Here is a 22,039-nt window from a genome sequence, read left to right on the forward strand (position 1 = left end):
GTCTCCCAAAAAAAAAAAAACAGCCTAGTTTACTTGAGTAATGGATTAGTTTTCCCTTTCATTTTTATTCTGCTGTTGTTTGAGAAATAAGAAAATTAATTTCAAAGGTGAATAGAAGTTTTGTGAGAAAGCAGTTGAATCTTACCTGTGTGTTTGTACTGCTCGGCTAAAACCAGTGGACATACAGGAACCTGATACAGTTTTATAACCTAGTTGTTCAGACATGCCCAGATTGGCAACCACTAAAGGTACCCTGTGAAAAAGTCTGACAAAATAAAACTTTATAAATTTAGAATGAAAAGAAAGATTAGTATCTACCTGCCAGAATAGACTACTTGTCCCCTACAAGATTTAAAAAATATGCTCCCCCAAACCCATTCTTTACTGCTTATCCAAAATAGAATTTACTGACTTGAGACAACTGTTTTCTTTTTTTTTTTTTTGAGACAGCATCTCACTCTGTCTCCCAGGCTGCAATGGAGTGGTGCAATCATGGCTCAATAATGCAGCTTCAACCTCCCGGGCTCAAGCAATCCTCTTGCGTCAGCCTCCCAAGTAGCTGGGACTACAGGTGCCCATCACCACACCCGACTAATTTTTAAGTTTTTTGTAGAGATGAGGTCTCCTTATGTTGCTCAGTGATCCTCCTGCCTTGGCCTCCCAAGTGCTGGGATTACAGGTGTGAGTCACCACACTAGGCCCAGGTGACATGTAAAGCTGTCAAATGTGCTTAGTATAATGGTGTGGAAAAGCAGTTTAATGGCTCCTTGGATTAGTACATGTGTAAATAAGGCAGTATTAACATTGAGATTTACCCTATCTTCCATGAACAATAAAATTATTCTTAGTTGGTACTCTTTTAACGTAATTCTCATATTCTATGAAAATGTAGTTTACTATATACAACCTGTAGGAAGTCCCTGGTTAGACTCATTTTAGTGGACCATCAAAAGCTACTTTGTTTCTTTGCTCAGTTATAGAAAAGCTACTCAAGTATCTAGGCTTAAATTCTAAATTATACCCTTTATCAATCAATATAAAGTTTTTTTCCACCTTAAATAGTAAATAAGAGCAAATCTTCAGTGCCAGAATACAAGTCATCATTCCACACTAGGCTTCTCATTTCCTTATCTGACCATTATTTTCCCACCTATAAAGTAACAGATGGTAAGGTCTACTTCTGAGGGTTATTGTGACAATCTGATGCGACAATATATGAGAACACTTTGTAAGCTGCAAAAACTACTAAATACTACATTTTTCTATTAGTTTAATACAGCCAGTGACTGGCCAACATTTACCCTTTTTGAGGTTTATATAAGGAATGTTCCAGTCGATGAGTAGAGCAGCTTTCTGTTATTATACTTGGTGTTAATAGCAGAAAAACAAGGTCTTGGTTTGAAAAATGCTCCTGCAAGTTTTTGTGAAGCAGCCTCTCTCTAAACGTCATGATCTGATCTGAGTGACGACGGAATTTGTACCAACCTACCACATTCTGAAATACAGAAAAAAAAGAATGTATATCTTAATAGTTACAATATGTCTTACTACTATAATTAAATAAAATAAACAACCTTAAAATGGTTTTCTTAATATTTAGAAAGATTTTTGGGCATATATAAACAAAGAATACACTTAATCATATGCTTAAAAAAATATACAAACTGACTTACTTTCCATTCATTTAAAAGCGTATAATTTTGATCAATATAGATTAAAAGGGAGAAGTAAATTCTTGACTTCCTGTAGTTTCTTTTATGGCATTTGCTATCTGGCAATCTTAATCTTTAGTCAAAATTTAAATGAAAAAAATATCAATGCCAATGATTCACTTAAAAGGCAATCACTCCCTGAAAACAAATTAATTGCCTGTATGGACACTTGGTTGTTAAATAAGTTAAACTGAACCCTACAGCTTTTACCTAAAATTTATATGGGAATGATATCACCTACCTGACAAAATTGGTTTCAAGATTAAGATCAGATTAAAGGGTTTTGTAAACTACAACATACTAAGCAAATGTGTTTATATTACTAGACCTTTTTTTAACTCGGAAAATAATTCTCCTTTACTTAAGACAAAGAGAAAACCAACCACTTTGCTTACAGATCTATGAGTTTCAGCAACTAAATTTTATATCTGCACATTTAAATTGAGGAAATTAAAATTAGTTTTTAAAAATAAGGTATTTTTATAGGTACATTTTTAAATACTCAAATTGATTGGGGGGGAACAATCATTTTCAGCCAAACACATTTTTTGAAAGAAACATCTTTTTTTTTTCGTTTTTTGAGACAGAGTCTGGCTCTGTTGCCCAGGCTGGAGTGCAATGGCATGATCTCAGCTCTGCAACCTCTGCCTCCCGGGTTCAACTGATTCTCCTGCCTCTGCCTCCTGAGTAGCTGGGATTACAGGCATGCGCCACCACACCCAGCCTTTTTTTTTTTTTTCTATTTTTAGTAGAGATGGGGTTTCACCACGTTGGTCAGGCTGGTCTGGAACTCCTGACCTTGTGATCTACCCTCCTCAGCCAACCAAAGTATTGGGATTAAAGGCGTGAGCCACCGTGCCCAGCCAAGAAACATCTTTCAATTAATCTATTTTTATTTTCAAATCAAAGTTTTAAGAGAAAAAGTAATGCCTTGAAAAAATTTTGTATTTGGGGGAAAAATCCATTTTGATCATTCAACAACTTTTAACCAAACACGAAGTATGTTGTAGAGGATCCAAATTCAGTGCTATATAGGAAACATCCCTGCAGTATCTATCAAAAATAATAACTGAGGCCAGGCACGGTGTGTGGTGGCGGGTGCCTGTAATCCCAGCTACTCGGGAGGCTGAGGCAGGAGAATCGCTTGAACACAGGAGGCAGAGGTTGTAGTGAGCCGAGATCATGCCACTGCACTACAGCCTGGGTGATAAAGCCAAGACTCCATCTCAAAAAAACAAAGCAAAAAACCCAAAAAACTACAGCCAAGTAAAATAACAGAACTGATTAGGTCACAGAATAAATGGTAGCGGGAAGGGGTATGGTGGAAACACAAGAGAAAGAGATAAATGTTAATTATATTAGTCAAAGGATGAGAACAAAATTAATATTTTTAATTACTAATTTTATTTTCAGAGCAACCGCTTTGAATTTCTGGGAAGAACAAACCTTTTCTTACCTACTTTACAGGATACCATGGTGTCAAACACTGCTTAAAAATTCTGTCAAAGTACTGTGTGTTTTTAAGAACCAAAAACAATGCAAGTAATACCAAAAAAAGGAAAGATACATTAGAGAATACCTTTTTGACATTTGATAATATTTTCTTCAGTGCTTGCTCGTTTACTTCACCTGAAGAATTATAAAAGCTGTAAAAGCCAAAATTAAAGGTATTTCAAATATGCTAAAAATATAAATAATTTTATTAGTATTTTAAATTTTAGTTATTCCTAACCCAATACCCAAAGCCCATATACCTATTTGCTCGTCAGATGAAGTCCTAAAACAAATAGTAGAGAAAATTCTCAAATTAACTGACTTAAAGTGGTAGAAACATAAAGTCCATAAAGCAATGAAAAGGAAAAAGGTGTAACTTAAGAGACAAGTTTTGGGAATCGTTTTTTTTGAACTTAAAACAATAAACTATCCATGAAATACAGGTATTATAATGTAAGTTCACATAGCCGGTTCACAATTCATTCAGTTTACTCATTTATATTTTTTACAACATTGATATATATGAAAGAATGTATAACCAGTAATGAAGCACAATAACAAAAGGTCAATTTATTATTCACTGCTAGTTACAAAAGCTATGTATTTTAGGAGGTGGCTGGGTTTTTTGGGCTGGGGGAAGGGAATAGGTTTTGTTTGGTTTAGAATAGTAGTCTTTGTTCAGGAGTTGGAATATCCAAGATGTAGGAAGAATTAAAAGATAATTCTAAAAGATTCTACTTCCAGCTTTCTTTCTCTTCCAATAACAGAGACTGCAAATAATATTTTCTTCTTTTTACCATTCATTAAGATCAACAATATTTTCTATGATGGTTAAATATGTTATACAAAATCCTTTATAAATAATTTTTGCCAGGGCACAGTGGCTCACACTTGTAATCCCAGCACTTTGGGAGGCTGAGGGGGGTAGATGGCTCAAGCCCAGAAGTTCAAGACCAACCTGGGCAATGTGGCAAAACCCTGTCTACAAAAAAATAAAAAAATTAGCTGGGGCGTGGTGGTGTGTGCCTGTAGCCCCAGTTTCTAGAGGGAGCGAGGTGGGAGGATCACTTGAGCCTGGGAGGCAGAGCTTCCAGTGAGATGAGATGGCTCTACTGCACTCCAGCCTGGGCAACAGAGCAGACTCTGTCGTCTAATTGTATTTCCAGTATTTGCCTACTTACAGTTCCAATATCAAAATACAAGAAATTATTCTCTAAATACAAGAATTTATTCCTATATTTCCCTAGAATGGTCCACTTCTGAGCTCAAATCGGAGCATAAAGCAGTATATTAGGGTAAGATTAGCAACAGGATAACAGTGCACATCATCTGTGGAAGCACTAGGTTTATGTGAAGTTTCTGGGGAGAAGATGAATGCGGTGGCATTTTATGTAGAAACTGATGTATCATGCAGAAGTCATGTCAAACTGCATAATTTTTTTTGAGACATGGTCTCGCTCTGTCACCTGGGCTGGATCTCGGCTCACAAGCAATCCTTTCACCTCACCCTCCCTAGAAACTGAGACTACAGGCACGCCAACACACCCCGCTAATTGTTTCGTATTTTTTGTAGAGAGGCAGTTTCGCCATGTTACCCAGGCTGGTCTCCAACTCCCTGAGCTCAAGTGATTCAGTCATCTCACCTTCCAAAGTGCTGGAATTATAGATGTGACCCACCTGCATAATTTTTTAAAAAGTGACTTTAAGTTTCAGAAGCCGGGCACAGTGGCTCACGCCTATAATCCCAGCACTTTGGGAGGCTGAGGTGGGTGGATCACTTGAGGTCAGGAGTTTGAAACCAGCCTGGCCAACATGGCAAACCCCCATCTCTACAAATACAAAAAAGAAAAAAAAAGCCAGGCATGGCGGTGCACACCTGTGGTCCCAGCTACTCATGAGGCTGAAGTGGGAGAATCGCTTGAACCTTGGAGTTGGGAGGTTGCAGTGAACTGAGATCACAGCACTGCATTCCAGCCTGGGCAACAGAGACCTTGTCTAAAAAAAAAGAAAGAAAGAAAAAAAACTCTATCTATCCATCCATACACTAAGTTTCAGTAGGCTATTTCGGAGGTACTTCCTCCAGATTTCTGAGGTAACCAAATCAGTGTATGTCAGTGGAAAAGTCTGCATCACAATGTATTTAGTGCAGGGTTAACACACTTTCTGTAAAGGATTGTATAGAAAATATTTCAGGCTTTGACAGCCACATCCAGTCTCTATTGCATATTTTTCCTTTTTTTTACAACCCTTAAAAAATGTAGTAAACAAGGCCAGGCATGGGTGTCTCACACTTGTAATCCTAGCACTTTGGGAGGCCGAGGCGGGCGGATCACGAGGTCAAAAGATCAAGATCATCCTGGCCAACATGGTGAAACTTGTCTCTACTAAAAATACAAAAAAATTAGCCAGGCGTGGTGGCACCTGCCTATAGTCCCAGCTACTTGGAGGCTGAGGCAGGAGAATCACTTGGACCCGGGAGGCAGAGGTTGCAGTGAGCCAAGAGTGCGCCACTGCACTCCAGCCTGGTGACAGAGCAAGACTCTGTCTCCCAAAAAAAAAAAAAAACAGTAGTAAACAGTCTCAGATTGAGGGCTATATAAAAATACATCATGGGGCTCTATTTTAGCAACCTCTGTATCAGAGCAGGAAGAGGAAGAAACTGCATAGTATGATGCTGGATTAGAGCTCAAGAAATCCTTATTCTTCTAATTTTTGCCATTAACTAGATCTGTGGCCTTGGTTAAATCATGAACTTTTCAGGCCTATTATTGTGTTGTTTAATGACGTATGTAGTTACCCTCTGAATGAGAAGTATTTCACATGCCTCTCCTAATGCCTTTCCACTCCGCTTTAATCCTGTAAGAGCTAAAAGACTCAGGCATTGGTTTCTCATCACTGAAATAGATGGTTTCTTCACGTCTCAGCCTCTATTAAGTTAGTCTAATTATTAATGTGGTTGAAAAAGGTACTGAATCACTTTTTGCTCCTCCTCTAAATCCTTTGTTGGTCCAGAAGATCCTTCAATAAAGTCCTTCTTATGAGTCTCCACTAAGAGTTCCTCCGTTATCTAACAAATATTTTTGCATATCCATTACACATAAGGCAGTGTAGAAGCTATACCTTTTCTTGGTATAGCAGTTTAAGACCACGCCAAGCTTCTTTTTTCTGCTCTCCTCCTACAGTTATTTCTCACCTTAACCATATGCTCCACTGTAATTCTTACATAACTTTAAAGATGTGTATAGTACGTAGTCTGTAAGATAGTTATGCTGATCTTTTTCTTTTTTTTTTTTTTTTTTGGAGACAGGGTCTTGCTCTGTCACCCAGGCTGGAGTGCAGTGGCATGACCTCAGCTCACTGCAGCCTCTGTCTCCTGAGTTCAAGTGATCCTCCTGCCTCAGCCTCCCCAGTAGCTGGGACTACAGACGCATGCCATCACTCCTGGCTAATTTTTGTATTTTTAGTGGAGACAGTGTTTCACCACGTTGCCCAGGCTGTTTATGCTGATTTTTCTTGCATAGTTTATATAAATCATAAAACTATTTCATTAAAATTACACATTGCTATGGTTACATGATTACATATGTTTGCTTTGTGAAAATTCATTTATTTGTGTACTTTTCTACGTGTATGCTATACTCAATAAAAAGCTAAAAAATACACAATGTATTAGAGTTAACAGTACTATGACTATCTGTAGGACTGACTGCAAGCGTTCATCCTAGAAAAGCAATAGGAAACAGGTTAAAGAACATAACCAGCTGAGTGCAGTGGCTCACACCTGTAATCCCAGTACTTTGGGAAGCCGAGGAAGGAGGATGGCTTGAGTCCAGGAGTTTGAGACCAGCCTGAGCAACATGACAAAACCCTGTCTCTACCAAAATACAAAAATCAGCCGAGTGTGGTGGCTGGTGCCTGTGGTCCCAGCTACTTGGGAGGCTGAGGTGGAGAGGGTCACCTGAGCGCAGAAGATGAAGGCTACAGTGAGTTGTGTTCACGCCACTGCACTCCAGCCTGAGTGACAGAGTGAGACCCTGTCTCAAAAAGAAAAACAAAGAACATGACCAGCTAACAGATAAAAGATAACACTAAAAAATATAAATAAGGAACCAGTTGCTAAAATATGCTGAAATAAAAGGGTAGAAAAAAGGGCTGCTATTGATGATGTATAAGAACACTTCATTTACTGAGTTTATAATATGCAATGAGGTGACTGGGTGTGAGAAGGAAAAGCAATTCTCAAGGTAAACTGGTGCTTGGGAAAGGTAATGAAGATCAGCTTAAAGTAATATAAATACAGAGAAAGAACTACTAGGGTAGACAATACTCAAGTGATTTTTTTCAGCTATTTAAAAAAAACTTTCCATTCTACTCAGTACCACCATGTATAGGTGATAACTAAGATAATCTGTTAGTTTTAAAAACTATTTCACTTGCAGAGAGTAATTTTCACAATGGATCATTTACTTACTAGCACTACTACTTACCTAAAAAGCTGATAGCATGGAATATATTTCTGAATGTCTGGAAGAAAAGGATTTTTTAGTTATGATTACATTAATTCAATTCACAATCATTTGAATACTGCATATTGAACCTTTACCTCATGCCAGGAAGTATCTTACCACTGATCATCTGATGTTTATCCTCACAACAAATCTGAGACATATACTATCATTATTCCCCTTTCAAAGATGATATAACAGGCAAAGAGAGACAAGTGGCTTGCCCAATCCAGTGGTAGGGCCAGAGTTCAAAACCCAGAACCTCACCTGGAACCACAATGCTATATTTCCTCTAAATAATGGTCTAACAAGTCCAACACAAAAGATAAATTCAAAGTTGCCACATTTTCACTGAGTTCTAAAAATGCTGTGCTCTAAATTTACCCAATTAATAAAATCACCTGTTAAAGGAATTTAAAATGATGAAAATCTTCTTAACCAAAGCAATGGAATGATATGTTGATCTTGGATTTTACGTGTTTAAACATCTGTGATAATCCAACATTTAAAATAATTTGAGCAAATACCTTAGAGCTTAGCACTGTACCTAATACCACAATGTAGTTGCTCAGCAAACATTTGCTTAATTAAATCGAATGCCTAGAACTATGTTAGATACTTTGGGTGGCACGCTAATTTCAATTAGGGGAAAAAAATACGCTCTAAGGGCTTGCTTTTATTTTTTAATTTTTAAAAAATAATCTTGTATTGCTATAAAGGGCTTGCTTTTAAAACTCAAGTGTCTGAACCAAAAAAAAAAAAAAAACTACAGTAAAATTATAAACTGCAGGGTTTCAATGCTTCCGGGTTGGCACTGCAGTGGCATTTCTGACTGTGGGAGCCTCAGTTTCCCAGTCCCCCGATGAGCCTGAGCAGCAGCAGCAAAGTACCACAGCCAAGAGATGTCTGGTCTGAATTGGAAACCCTTTGTATATGGCGGCCTTGCCTCTATCATTGCTGAGTTTGGAACATTCCCCATGGACCTTACCAAAACACACTTCAGGTAGGTTCAAGGCCAAAGCATTGATGTCTGTTTCAGAGAAATAACATATAGACGGATGTTTCAAGCTTTGTTTTGGATCTACAAAGAGGAAGGTGTATTGGCTCTGTATTAAGGAATTGCTTCTGTTTGTGAAGACAAGCATCATATGGCACCATTAAAATTGGGATTTACCAAAGCTTGAAGCAATTATTTGTAGAACGTTTAGAAGATGAAACTCTTTCAATTAACATGATCTGTGGGGTGGTGTCAGGAGTGGTATTTTCCACTATAGCCAATCCCACCGATGTTCTAAAGATTCGAATGCAGGCCCAAGGAAGTTTGTTCCAAGAGAACATGATTGGCAGCTTCATTGATATGTACCAACAGAAAGGCACCAGGGGTCTGTGGAGGGGTGTGGTTCCAACTGTTCAGCATGCTGCCATCGTTGTGGGAGTAGAGCTACAGTCTATGATATTACTAAGAAGTATTTAATATTGTCAGGAATGATGGAAGACACAACTTTAACTTGCTTTGTTTCCAGCTTTACATGTAGTTTAGCTGGACCTCTTGCCTCTAATCCGGGTGATGTGGTAGGCACTCGTATGATGAACCAGAGGGCAATCGTGGGATACGTGGATCTCTGTAAGTGTACTTTGGATGGTATTTTAAAGATGTGAAAACATGAGGGCTTTTTTGCACTCTATAAAGGATTTTGGCCAAAGTGGCTTCGGCTTGGACCCTGGAACATTATTTTTTAAATTACATATGAGCAGCTCAAGAGGCTTTAACTCTAAGGACTGAATTATACGTGAGCCCAGCCCTGCCAGCCTTTCTACTGCTTTTCCCTTTTCCCGTGTTCTAATGTATTTTGGCAAAGTTTTAAGTGTTTACCAAACTGTTGGTCTCCTAAGGGCCTCCTGATGGAAGAACAGTAGGATGGTTCAAAGTTATTTATATGTTTGGGTTACCATGTTAACTTTTCCCTGAGAGAAAGTGTTAACATTGAGACTCTAGCCTCAGACTGGTACGTTCTATGAAGATGGATACTGACAGATGACACTGAAAATGGCCTGCTTTCCAAATGTGGGTTAAATGTAATTGGTTGGGACCCAGACTTGGGCTAGAGCAGAAGGCATAGGCCAGGGTGGTTACTGCTATATATGTTATAGACCTCGGTTCTCATTAAAGTATTTATTGGCAGAAAAAAAATTATAAACTGCATTAGCATATGTATAAAACATATGACAAAAGCCCAGTTTCCTTAAGTAATGTGATTACAAATTACTAAAAGCAAAATAATACAAATGCAGCCAAAGAATAGGATAGGCCTATCCTTTTCAAATAAAAAGGCCAAGAAAAAAAGTAAAAAGTGTGAAAAAATACTTAACCTCTTTTGAATTACGAAACGCAAATTAAAATGCTATCTTTTCACTTACCAAATTGGCAACGATTAAAAAATTTGATAATACCTAGTGTTGGCAAGAGCATGGGGGCCAAGCATGGTGGCTCAGGCCTGTAATCCCAGCACTTTGGGAGGCCGGTGCAGGCGGATCACCTGAGGTCAGGAGTTCGAGACCAGCTTGGCCAACATGGTGAAATCCTGTCTCTACTAAAAATACAAACATTAGCTGGGTATGGTGGCAGTCACCTGTAATTCCAGCTACTCAGGAGGCTGAGGCAGGGAGAATCACTTGAACCTGGGAAGCAGAGGTTGCAGTGAGCTGGGATCCCACCACTGCACTCCAGCCTGGGCGACAGAGTGAGACTCCATTTCAAAAAAAATAAAGAGTATGGGGACCTAGGCACTTTTAGATACCGTGGAGAAGCCTAAAATGGCCTAAGTTTTCCAAAAGGCAATCAGCTAGTCTACCTCCAGGAATGTGACTTTCAAATATACACTCAAAGGCACAAAGATACGTACAATACTAAATGTTCATGGTAATACTGTTTAACAAAAACACAGAAAATCATTCTTAGACGGTTAAATAAATTATAAATTATGGTACGTCTATACAATAGGATATATGCAGCCAGCAGAAAGAATGATGGGCCCAGTACAGTGGCTCATGCCTGTAATCCCAACACTTTGGGAGGCCGTGACAGGAGGACTGCTTGAGCCTAGGAATTTGAGACATGATGAAACCTCATCTCTAATAAAAATACAAAAAATTAGCTGGGCATGGTGGCGCACGTCTGTAATCCCAGATACTCAGGAGGCTGAAGCAGGAGAATCGCTTGAACCCGGGAGGCAGAGGTTGCAGTGAGCTGAGATAGCACCACTGCACTCCAGGCTGGGAAACAGAGTGAGACTCTGCCTCAAAAAAAAAAAAAAAAGAAAAATGATATTGTAGAGGATTATGCATTATGCAACACTGGAAAGTGAACATGACACAATATGATGCTAAACCTTTTGTAAGGTACACTACCAATTTTGTTTAAAAATATATATACACATATAGAGAAAAACTATGTTAGACAATCAGAAAACTTCCTATACATTTTATTTCTTTTAAACATTTTTTTCCCTATACATTTTAAAGGTTCTCCCCTGCTTTTCCCTGACAGAAAAGCTGCCACCAGCTGTAACTGCTTTACCATCCACCCCTCAAACCCTTTGCAGCCTGGTCTCTTCCCCATTACACTCCAGAAATTACTGAGGGTTTTCAGTCATCTAATAATCCAATTACCGCATTTTCTCAGTTCTCATCTTCCAACTTTTCTGCAGCATTTAACATTTTATCTTTTTCCTTGGTCTTCCTATTGCTGGGTCATCTTCCTGCCAACTAAACAGCAAGTGTTTCATCCTTGTTTCCCTGGCAGTAATCTTATCTGCTTCCTAACTCTCATACTATTTCTTACTTTAGACCAGTCCATGGTCATAATTTTAACTGCAAAATGAGTACAACATATCCTTTTAAATTATTTTAAAATCAATATATATTTCTTAATTTATTTTTCTTTTTTGAGACAGAGTCTCGCTCTGTTGCCCAGGCTGGAGTGCAGTGGCATGATCTTGGCTCACTGCAACTTCTGCCTCTCGGGTTCAAGCAATTCTTGGGCCTCAGCCTCCCAAGTAACTGGGATTATAGGCATGCACCACTACACTTGGCTAATCTTTATATTTTTAGTAGAGACGGGTTTCACCATGTTGGCAAGGCTGGTCTCGAACTCCCGACCTCAGGTAATCCACCTCAGCCTCCCAAAGTGCTGGGATTACAGGTGTGAGCCACCTTGGCCAGCATCTATATTTCTTAATTTAAAAACAATAACTTATGCTGACCCCTTTCAGCATACACTATCAAATATGGGAGACACAAATGACTCAAATATAAAAGAAATAAATAACTCACCAATTGTATAAACAACTTCAACATCATCCATTTGGGAATCGGTAATGCTATTCTTGGCTTCACCTTTTACTTCCCCAAGAAGAAAACCTTCCTATGAAGATAAAGAGGCAGTATACAGAATACACTGATAGAATTACTGTTCAGACACTTAACTAACCAGTATTTTCTGAGTATTTTACTATGTATACAAGTATGTGCTACCAGTCGGGGGCACATGAAAGATCTGAGATGCTTCTAGTTTACTTGGGAAAGATGAAGAGTTAAATAAAAATGAGAAGAGGCCAGGCACGGTGGCTCACACCTGTAATCCTAGCACAGGGAGGCTAAGCTGGGCAGATGGTTTGAGCCCAGGAGTTCAGTACTAGCCTGGGCAACAGGGTAAAACTCCATTTGTACAAAAAATACGAGAAAAATTAGTTAGGCATGGTGCCACATGCCTGTAGTCCCAGCTACTTGGGATCACCTGAACCCAGGAGGTTGAGGCTGCAGTGAGCTGTGATCATGCCACTGCACTCCAACCCAGGCCATAGAGTGAAACTCTGCCTCAAAAGAAAAAAAGTAGAAATAAAGAGGAGAGGAAGGGAGAGATTAGCCTGGCCTGAAATAATTAGAGTTGGCCCTGGGGAGGCAAGTACAGATTAGACTAAAGCGGTGTGGGCAGTATTTGTGTAAGCAGAGCATGGAGAACTCGGCACACTTGGAAGCATACAAGACTTAAAGCCAGAAATGAGCACACACCGAGGAATGAGTAAAGCACTATGCCTTGGAGCAGAAGGAAATCAAAGGTAAATCAGAGCGAGCCAATAATGGGACACCCTGAATGATTACTCTGGATTTAACCACATGTGCTTCTGGGAGTTACAGAAAGCTTCTAAGGTACGAAATGACATGATTAGTGTTTTCTGATTAAAACTCATGCACAATATGAAAGATTAAAATTCAATTTCAGAGTCTCCTTTCTAAAAGGAGTGCTGTGAGCCCAATTCTTTTAATCTACTTGTATTCTGCCACCCCAGTGGTAATTCATCTGAGTTTTGGAGAATTTAATTTCTCTAGGTACACTTAAAGACCCAATGTGCTTGACAATGAAGATTTTATATCTTTTTTTTTTTTATTTTTGAGAAGAGGTCTAGCTCTGTCGTCACCCAGGCTGGAGTGCAGTGGTGCAATCACTGCTCACTGCTCCTTTGACCTTCCGGGCTCAAAGCAATCCTCCCCCCTCAGCCTTCCAAGTAGCTGGGTCTACAGGCATGTGCCACCACACCGGGCTAATTTTTAAAAATTTTTGTAGACATGAGGTCTCCTTATGTTGCCCAGGCCGGTCTTGAACTCCTGGGCTCAAATGATCCTCCTACCTCCACCTCCCAAACTGCTGGGATTACAGAAATATTTTATATTCTTAATAATTAATAATGTTTTCCCCTAAAAGTAAAAAAGGATTTTTCCATAACGTGAGTCTTTACTGGAATCACGCGGGGGGATATCCAGAATCTAGTGTTCTTGATTTTGATACTCCCAAAGACGAACTCAGGGAAGGGAAGCAGGGGCAACCCAAGTGCACCCTTTAAAGACTTTAGGAAAAAGATCTGAGAAACAGGGGCCTCCCTAGCACCCAGGTATTTCCCAAGGGCTAATCCTTTCAGCTACCGAGGAATTAAGGTCCCACTCTATCTACACTAAAGACATTCCAAAATAATTTCCACGGCTACACATATATTTTAAATGGTCATATATTTGTTTTTATTAGGTATTAATGTGTAAGGTTATCTGAAATTATATACATAAAACATATCAATTCCAACCTTTATTAGGATTGTGCTAAAAAGCAATTTTGTAATGTTTAGATTTCGTAGAGACCGGGTCTCACTAGGTTGTCCCGGATGGTCTCCAACTCGTGGGTTCAGGTGATCTACCCACCTCGGCCTCCCAAAGTGCTGGAATTACAGGCGTGAGCCACCGCGCCCGGCCTATATTAAGGCAATTTTGAGAGTAAAACAGGTGTTGTTATCTTAAAATGTACTTAGCAGAAATTACTAGGCATTGTTCAGTAGGGTATCCTCCGAATTGTACCACACAGCAGGGAGGTTATTTTAGATGCTTAGACGTTCTTTCTGCAAGTTACTCAAAGTACTACGGGACATTAACCACTTCCGAGCTCAACGTTTTACAGTGTTTCTTTAATTTCATAGAACTTTCAGAAAATAGGCAACGTACTTTTTAAAACTGTTTTACAAATTTAATAACGCAAATAAAAAGATATCTGATATACCAGATTAAGCTGTTTCATCCACTAACATCTATTTTTATTCCCTTACCATCCTACCATCTCAACAAACACGCACAGGCGCTGCTCTGCCTGACAAAGTCCGCCTGGCTTTGCAAACGCCTGTCGGACGTCGCGAGGAACGGAAAGTTTACCGCAGGCTCCGCAGAGCAGCGGGAAGACGCTCCGTGAACTTTCCATCTTTTCACGCCCAAGTTTCCACAGCGAAAGGGGCGCCGAGGAAAGATGGGAGCGTGTGGGACACTGGTCGGAAAAGGGAAATCAACAGAGGATAGCAGAGGGAGGGCTAATGCTGGAGAAAAGACTTCGTGGGCACGAGGCACCTTAGGGACCGCTGAGGGGGAGAGAAGGCAGAGCCGCGACGGCAGGGAGGAGGCGCGGCGGCGTCGGGGGAGCGGGCGGGGGACCGGGGCAACAGCGGGGAGGCAGGCCGCGCGCAGGGCTCTTCCCAGGCCACGCCGGACCCCGCCCCGTCCCTCGGCTCACCGTGTCCGAGTCCGTGTTGAGGTGCTGGAAGGCGAGTGCGCCGAGCACAAAGCCCGAGAGCACTGCCGACGTACTCTCCCCCTCCATGCTACGGTCGCCTCCGGCTCCACGAGAGGACGAGGGCGGGGTGCCCGGGGCCCGGATCCCGTGGTGGCGGCGAGGCGGGGCCCAGCGAGGAGGCGGGGCCTGCGCCGGCGCACGGGCTGCTGCACGCTCCGCGGAGGGGCCGGGCGAGGGGGCTGAGGGCTAGCGTGGGCGGGTCCCCAGCCGCGCTCTCGGCTCCTCCTTCAAGTCTGCTGCTTACCTCTCCCGGAAGGCCGCTCAGTGCAGGTACTACTGCAGAGGGCCGCGAATTGCCTTTTGGTGGCCTGCGGCTGCTGAGCGACCTTTCACAAAGACGCAACGCTATCAAAATGAACACGGTTGACAGGATCGTTTTAGGACCAGCAATGATTACAAGATTTAAAGACTTGAGGAGCAACATTACGATACCACATTGGATATGCCACGGTTTTGGTTTTCAAACTGCATTTTAGCGCCCTTCACTCACTGAAACTTCTAGAATACTAATAACCATTTAGGTATTGTCTCTGCTAGAACTCTGAAGCCATGCTCTTTGTGTGTGTGTGTGTGTGTGTGTGCGTGCGTGTGTGTGGTCCCTTGCTTTTAGAAAACTTAAGCCTAATTTAAACAATACACGGATTTTTAATGTTCTGACAGTTTAATGATGGGCATAATCATAGTGTGCTGCTTCATTTAATGTAAATGGTAAGGTGAGTGGACCAGGGCTTAGCAAATATATTTTACACACACGCACACGTAAACCTATGTTTTTCACATGACTGAAAGCGTAATAACAGACTACTGAATTAGTGTGGCACATTTGTGGGTTTTGTTGTCCAGCAGTTGTCTGTGGCTGCATAACTCACAGTACATACGTATATAATTAATGATTATATATTTTTCCCTAAAATTGAGTTTCTTGCCTTCATTTTGTAGCGGTGAAGGGAAAGCTCTGCCCTCTGAAGGTTCACTGTAGTGAAATAAAAGAAAAGATGAAGAGAAGAAAAAGGCATACGAATTTATTTTATTTTTTATTTTTTCGAGACGGAGTCTCTCTCGGTCACTCAGGCCAGAGTGCAGTGGCACTATCTCAGCTCACTGCATCCTCCACCTCCCGGATTCAAGTGACTCTTCTGCCTCAGCCTCCTGAGTAGCTGGGATTACAGGCACATGCCAACAAGCCCGGCGTATTTTTTTTGTAGTTTTGTTAGAGACAAGGTTTCACCATGTTGGCCAGGCTGGTCTTGAACTCCTGACCTCAGATGATCTGCCCCCCCCCCCTTGGCCTCCCAAAGTGCTGAGATTACAGGTGCTCCTGGCTGGCATATAAATTTATTAATGTGCCCTGGAGAAAATCACAGTAGAGTGATTACCCCATAACCCAGTTAGGTTCAGATGCTTATGTACACTTTTTCGTAAGGGAGAGGGAGATGGAGGAATGTAAGTAATTTTGAGGATCACAAATGATTCTTTGGATGAGCTTGAGAGATGGACGATTGCTTGCAAAGGATTCTTTGTGGAAGTTGGATGAACCCAAGCAGAAGTCGATAGCTTCCGACAAAGTTCCTCTGTACTCTAGGTTTGATGTTTGACTTTCAATCTTCTTGCTGCAGTCAGTAGATAATGAAATTTCAATGAAGGGGTGGAAGACAATTGTCATAGCGTTGATAAAGAGTGGACAGTCGTGCAGGAGTATGATTACACAAAGGGAGTGTGATGTAATGGTAACAAACTGGGGGAACTTAGAATGGACTGTTTGTTCAGGTTCTTTCTTCTCTGTGTCCTGGGGTCTTCAGAGGTAAGAATGTTCCTTTTCTCTATGTAAGGGGAGGGTACCTCTCAAATGACGGTCTTATGACCTACTTCAGGGAAGGACACCGGGTTTTATGGCCTGCCTCAAGGGAAATGGCCAGAGTATTCTTTCTATGGTTTATGACCTGCTTCAGAGGAAAAGGAGTGAGGTGAAGATGAAAATGATCTCTCAGATGCTCAGGTGCTATATTTTGGAGTAGTGTGTCCTGAACCACATCACTAGTTTTACTGCCTGCAACCCAGAGCAGCACAGTAGCTGAACCAAATACTCCTTCCAAAGCCAAAAAAGCTTGGATATGAGTGGAGATAAGGAAAAATAGTAGATGAGAGTAAAGGAATAAGTAAATGGGTTATATAATGAGGGAAATCCAATATTCATTAAGATCTCCAAAGAAACTCAAGGGAAGATATTGTCTCTTAGCTTAATTATATCAGATGCCTGAAATAATGAAGATATATATTGCTAAGAACTCTGCTTTTGAAACCTGAAAAGATCAAATGGAAACCTGAGTGGCTACACCCTGGGAGACATTTTCATATGATAGGCTGATGGACTGGACAGATTATTAGTGATTGAATGGGGTTTTAGAAATGTGCCACTGTCTTTTAACTCTTATGATTCTTTGCCAAAAGGAATCAGTGGTCAAAGATCAAGGATTTGTCTGTAGTATAGTAAAAAAGAAAATAAATATTTAGTCTTTGTCCTGAGTTCCTGGCGTGGAAGCTTCTAAAACTTTAGGAATTTACTGGTTTTTGTATGCTAAAGAATGACTCTTGGGAGAGTGTATTCGTCCCTTCTTGCACTGCTATAAATACCTGGCCGGGAACAGTGGCTCATACCTATAATCCCAGCACTTTGGGAGGCTGAGGTGGGCAGATCACCTGAAATAGTAGTTTGAGACCAGCCTGACCAACATGACAAAACCCCGTCTCTACTAAAAATACAAAAATTACCCGGGCCTGGTGGCATGTGCCTGTAATCCCAGCTACTTGGGAGGCTGAGGCAGGAGAATCACCTGAACCTGGGAGGTGGAGGTTGCAGTGAGCCGAGATCCCTCCACTGCACTCCAGCCTGGGCAACAGAGAATCTGTCTCAAAAAAAAAAAAGATTGGGCACGGTCACTCATGCCTGTAATTCCAGTGTTTTGGGAGTCTGAGCAGAGAGTATGGCTTGAGGTCAGGAGATTGAGACCAGCCTAGGCAACATAGCAAGACTGTCTCTTCAAAAACTTTTTAAAAATTACGCCAGGTGCGGTGGCTCATGCCTGTAATCCCAGCACTTTGGGAGGCCAAGACGGGTGGATCACGAGGTCAGGAGTTGGAGACCAGCCTGGCCAATATGACGAAACCCTGTCTCTACTAAAAATACAAAAATTAGCTGACCATGGTGGTGGGTGCCTGTAATCCCACCTACTTGGGAGGCTGAGGCAGGAGAATCACATGAACCCTGGCGAAGGTTGCAGTGAGTCGAGATCACACCACTGCTCTCTAGCCTGGGTGACAGAGCAAGACTCCATCTCAAAACAAAAACAACAACAAAAAATTAGTCCAGGTGTGGTGGCTCATGCCTATAATCCCAACTCACGCCAGTAATCCCAGCACTTTGGGAGGCCAAGGCAGGTGAATCACCTGAGGTCGGAAGTTCAAGACCAGCCTGGCCAACATGGTGAAACCCCGTCTCTACTAAAAGTATAAAAGTAGCCAGGTAGGTGGCATGTGCCTGTAATCCCAGCTACTCAGGAAGTTGAGGCAGAATTGCTTAAAACCAGGAGGCCAAAGTTGCAGTGAGGCAAGATTGTGTCACTGCCCTCCAGCCTGGGCAACAGAGTGAGACTCTGACTCAAAAAATAATAATAAATAAAAAATAAATAAAATAAAAGAGTTAGTTGGCCAGGCATGGTGGCCCACACCTGTAATCCCAGCAATTTAGGAGGCTGAGGTGGGAGGATCACTTGAGCCCAGGAGGCGGAAGTTGCAGTGAGCTGAGATCATGCCACTATACTCCAGCCTGGGCCAGACCCAGTTTCAAAAAATAAAAAATCAGTCAAGTGTGGTGGTGCACACCTGTAGTCCCAGCTACTGGGGAAGCTGAGGCGGGAGGACTGCTTGATTCTAGGAGCTTGAAGCTGTAGTGAGCTTTGATTGTGCCACCTCAGCCTGGGAGACAGAGTGAGACCTTGTCTCTTAAAAAAAATTTAGAAAGAAGAATAACTATGAAAATAAGACAAACATTTTAGCTGCTATATTAGAATCATGTTAATTATAGGGTTGATTGCTTCAGAAGGATGTGCTTGCTTGCTTTAATTGGGATCCAATAATATTCATCTCTGTTAAATTTGTGGTATTCTATTTTAAATAGGGTTAATGGAACCTCAATTTCAAGAAAAAACTATCTTTTACTTTTCTATTTGAATTTTTGGATATTGATTTTTTCTCATGAAAAGGATAAGAATATGATTTTTAAGTAATGATTTCACTCACAGCAGATAAACTTTTAAACAAATATGCTTACAAATAAATGAGTATCATAAAGGGAAATATATCTTATCTTCATAGAATATTATTAATTATACAGTTTATTCAGAATGAATGGAGTATTTGATGACCATGGACATGCTCCACTCTGGTTGAACCTGTGGGGGGAGCCACTGTTGGCTGAAAGCTCCCCACACTGCAGCTTCTGTGAACATTACCACCCTCTAACCTTCTCTGCCACAGCATCACTGACCATGGTGGGGTATTAACATAGGCCCATTCTTACAAGATGCAGGATTCCTGTAATGGGGCTTTGGCTCAAGGACTCTGCATCAGCCTGGCTAAGATTATGTTAGCTTGTGCTGAAGTCTGAGACTCCTATCCTTCCCTTCCTCCTTTCCCAGGTGTCAGATAAGCATGGTTTTCTGCAGCCTCTCCTTGCTTACTCCTGCTGTCTTCCCTTTATCTTTCACAGACATTTCCCCAGTAGGTCTCTCTCTTGCACATGGACTCCTGTCTTTGTGTCTGCTTTTCAGAGCATTCAAAGTGAAACAGTGCTTGCTTTTTCATATCACCTGTGAAGGGCTTTCAGGGCCATAAAGATCACATTTTCAAATATCTGCCAATTAAAAAAAACTTCAAATGCAAACATACTCAAAATATAATATGATGAATTTCATGTTTTAATTATAGACATGATTTATTTCTAATGGCAAGCAAGTATTTTAATTTTTTTTTTCGAGACAGGGTCTCAATCCTGTTGCCTAGGCTGCAGTACAGCTGTGTGATCATGGCTCACTGCAGCCTCCACGTCCCAGGGTCAAGCGATTCTCCCACCTCAGCCTCTTGAGTAGCTGGGATTACAGGTGCACGCCACCATCCCTGGCTAATTTTTTGATGTTTTGTTGAGATGGGGAGGTCTCACCATGTGGCCCAGGCTGGTCTCGAACTTTTGAGCTCAAGCAGTCCTCCCGTCTCAGCCTCCCAAAAGGCTGGGATTACAGGAGTGAGCCACTGCCCCTAGATAAGTATTATTTGTTAAGGCTATGTTATCTGGGAAATACTGTTATAAACACATTTTGTTTTCTTTGTAATATTTTTGTGTATTAAAAATGTAATGAGAGTTTTAAAAATCTCTGATAAAACTTGATATAATTCTAAGATTATAGACACAGAAATAAATTTATCTGAAGTTCCAGGGAAATTTGAAGATGTATTAATGTGATACCATTCCAATTTGTTATTATTTCATTCCATCTGTTAAAGAGGCATAAGGAAAATTACACAAACACCGTTAAGAAATATGCCCCCTCAGGATGCATGTCTACCTGGTGACCTGCAGGGGACACTGTGATAGTAGTTCTGAAGGAAAAGGCCTTTGATGGGGACTGCAGACCTTATTATTATGTAAAAATAGTTAATAGGGCCTAATCTGTTATAATGTGTTAAAATAGTCTGCTTTGAAAATCCTTGGTGATTTAGTAAAAATGACTTAAATGATGTATCTTGGGTAAGGATCATTGGTTTTTTTAAAAAAAAAAATAGCCTTGAACATCCACAAATATAAAAACAATAGAACTCTGGCAAAGGAGATAAAGTAACTGCAGAAATAGTGGTGCTGACTCATGCTTTAAGAATTATTGCAGACAGGGTTAAGAAGCTAATTTGAATTCCAACAGAGTCCTCCTTAAGATAAAATTCCAAGAGCAAAGTAAAAGTTTCAGCAGTGTCAGTTCAGCTAATCCTGAGAAGGCATTCTGATAGAGAATTCCAAGAGGCATTAGTTTGATCTGAGCTTGTATAGATGACTCTAGATATAAGGTTGTTTCTGGTAGAAAATTAATTTCTATAGCTTCAGTGAATAATTTACACTAATTTAAATAATGAATAAGTGACTGGTTTGGGTTAAACAAAAAAAGCACCTGCTCACACCTGTAATCCCAACTACTAGAGAGGCTGAGGCGAGAGGATTACTTGAGCCCAGGAATTCAATGTTACAGTGAGTTATGATGGCACCACTGCACTTCAGCCTGGGCAACAGAGCAACATGCTGTCACAAACAGACAAAAAGTATGTTATATATTTATATGAGATAAGAGAAAGTTCCCATAATCCTTCCATCCAAAGATATTACAGTGAATGGTTTGGCTTATATTCTTTCAGGTTTTTAATATATTCATATGTGTATTAATGTATATAGGTGTTTGTGTATATTTTGATTATTATATTACAATATATTTATTTATTTTTTTGAGAGATTCTCACTCTGTTGCCCAGGCTGGAGTGCAGTGGCACTATCTCGGCTCACTCCAGCCTCCACCTGCCGGGTTCAAGCGATTCTCCTGCCTCAGCCCCAAAGTAGCAGAGACTACAGGTGAGCACCATTCCCAGCTAATTTTTGTATTTTTAGTAGAGACAGAGTTTCACCATATTGGCCAAGCTGGTCTTGAACTCCTGAGCTCAGGTAATCCTCCTGCCTTGGCCTCCCAAAGTGCAGGAATTACAGGTGTGAGTGAAAAATCATTTAAAAGTGAAAGTCTATTCTCACTTTTAAACATACATATTATACTTTATTATTAATTTTATAACTGAAACATATTAATGGGATTCAGGACACACCACTCCAAAATATGACTGTAGAGTCCAGAATGTGCTATCCCAAATATGCCTCTTTGTCATAAGGATTATTGTGAGCTGGTTATTTTGAGAAACAACAGACATAGGAGAAGTTCTGGGGAGTTACCCTTTTGTAAAAGAAATTTAAAGCTGTAAAGGAAATCTCTGTTTGTAAGTGTATGTCCCTCTCTGAATCAGGAAGAGAAGGATGACTAAATCTTTAGAGACTTTTAATCACTGGAGAAGGCATCACCTTAATC

General features: G+C 40.7%; 1 protein-coding gene and 1 pseudogene across 1 annotated transcript in view; one reads left to right on the forward strand and one right to left on the reverse strand.

Annotated features, from left to right (window-relative positions):
* Positions 1-15,003, reverse strand: part of FAM175A (family with sequence similarity 175, member A) — a 22,282-nt gene extending 7,279 nt beyond the window's left edge. The window contains exons 1-6 of the mRNA XM_011985435.1: positions 14,814-15,003; positions 12,044-12,134; positions 7,694-7,730; positions 3,292-3,358; positions 1,302-1,495; positions 146-265 (exon numbers count right to left, since the gene is read on the reverse strand). Coding sequence (XP_011840825.1) covers positions 146-265; positions 1,302-1,495; positions 3,292-3,358; positions 7,694-7,730; positions 12,044-12,134; positions 14,814-14,900 — 596 coding nt within the window. The 5' untranslated portion in view covers positions 14,901-15,003. The remainder of the gene's footprint in view (positions 1-145; positions 266-1,301; positions 1,496-3,291; positions 3,359-7,693; positions 7,731-12,043; positions 12,135-14,813) is intronic.
* LOC105543476 lies at positions 8,614-9,481 on the forward strand (annotated as a pseudogene).
* Positions 15,004-22,039: the final 7,036 nt, after the last annotated feature.

The sequence above is a fragment of the Mandrillus leucophaeus genome, unplaced genomic scaffold, assembly GCF_000951045.1.
Source record: "Mandrillus leucophaeus isolate KB7577 unplaced genomic scaffold, Mleu.le_1.0 Scaffold283, whole genome shotgun sequence".
In the NCBI taxonomy this organism is placed as follows: domain Eukaryota; kingdom Metazoa; phylum Chordata; class Mammalia; order Primates; family Cercopithecidae; genus Mandrillus; species Mandrillus leucophaeus.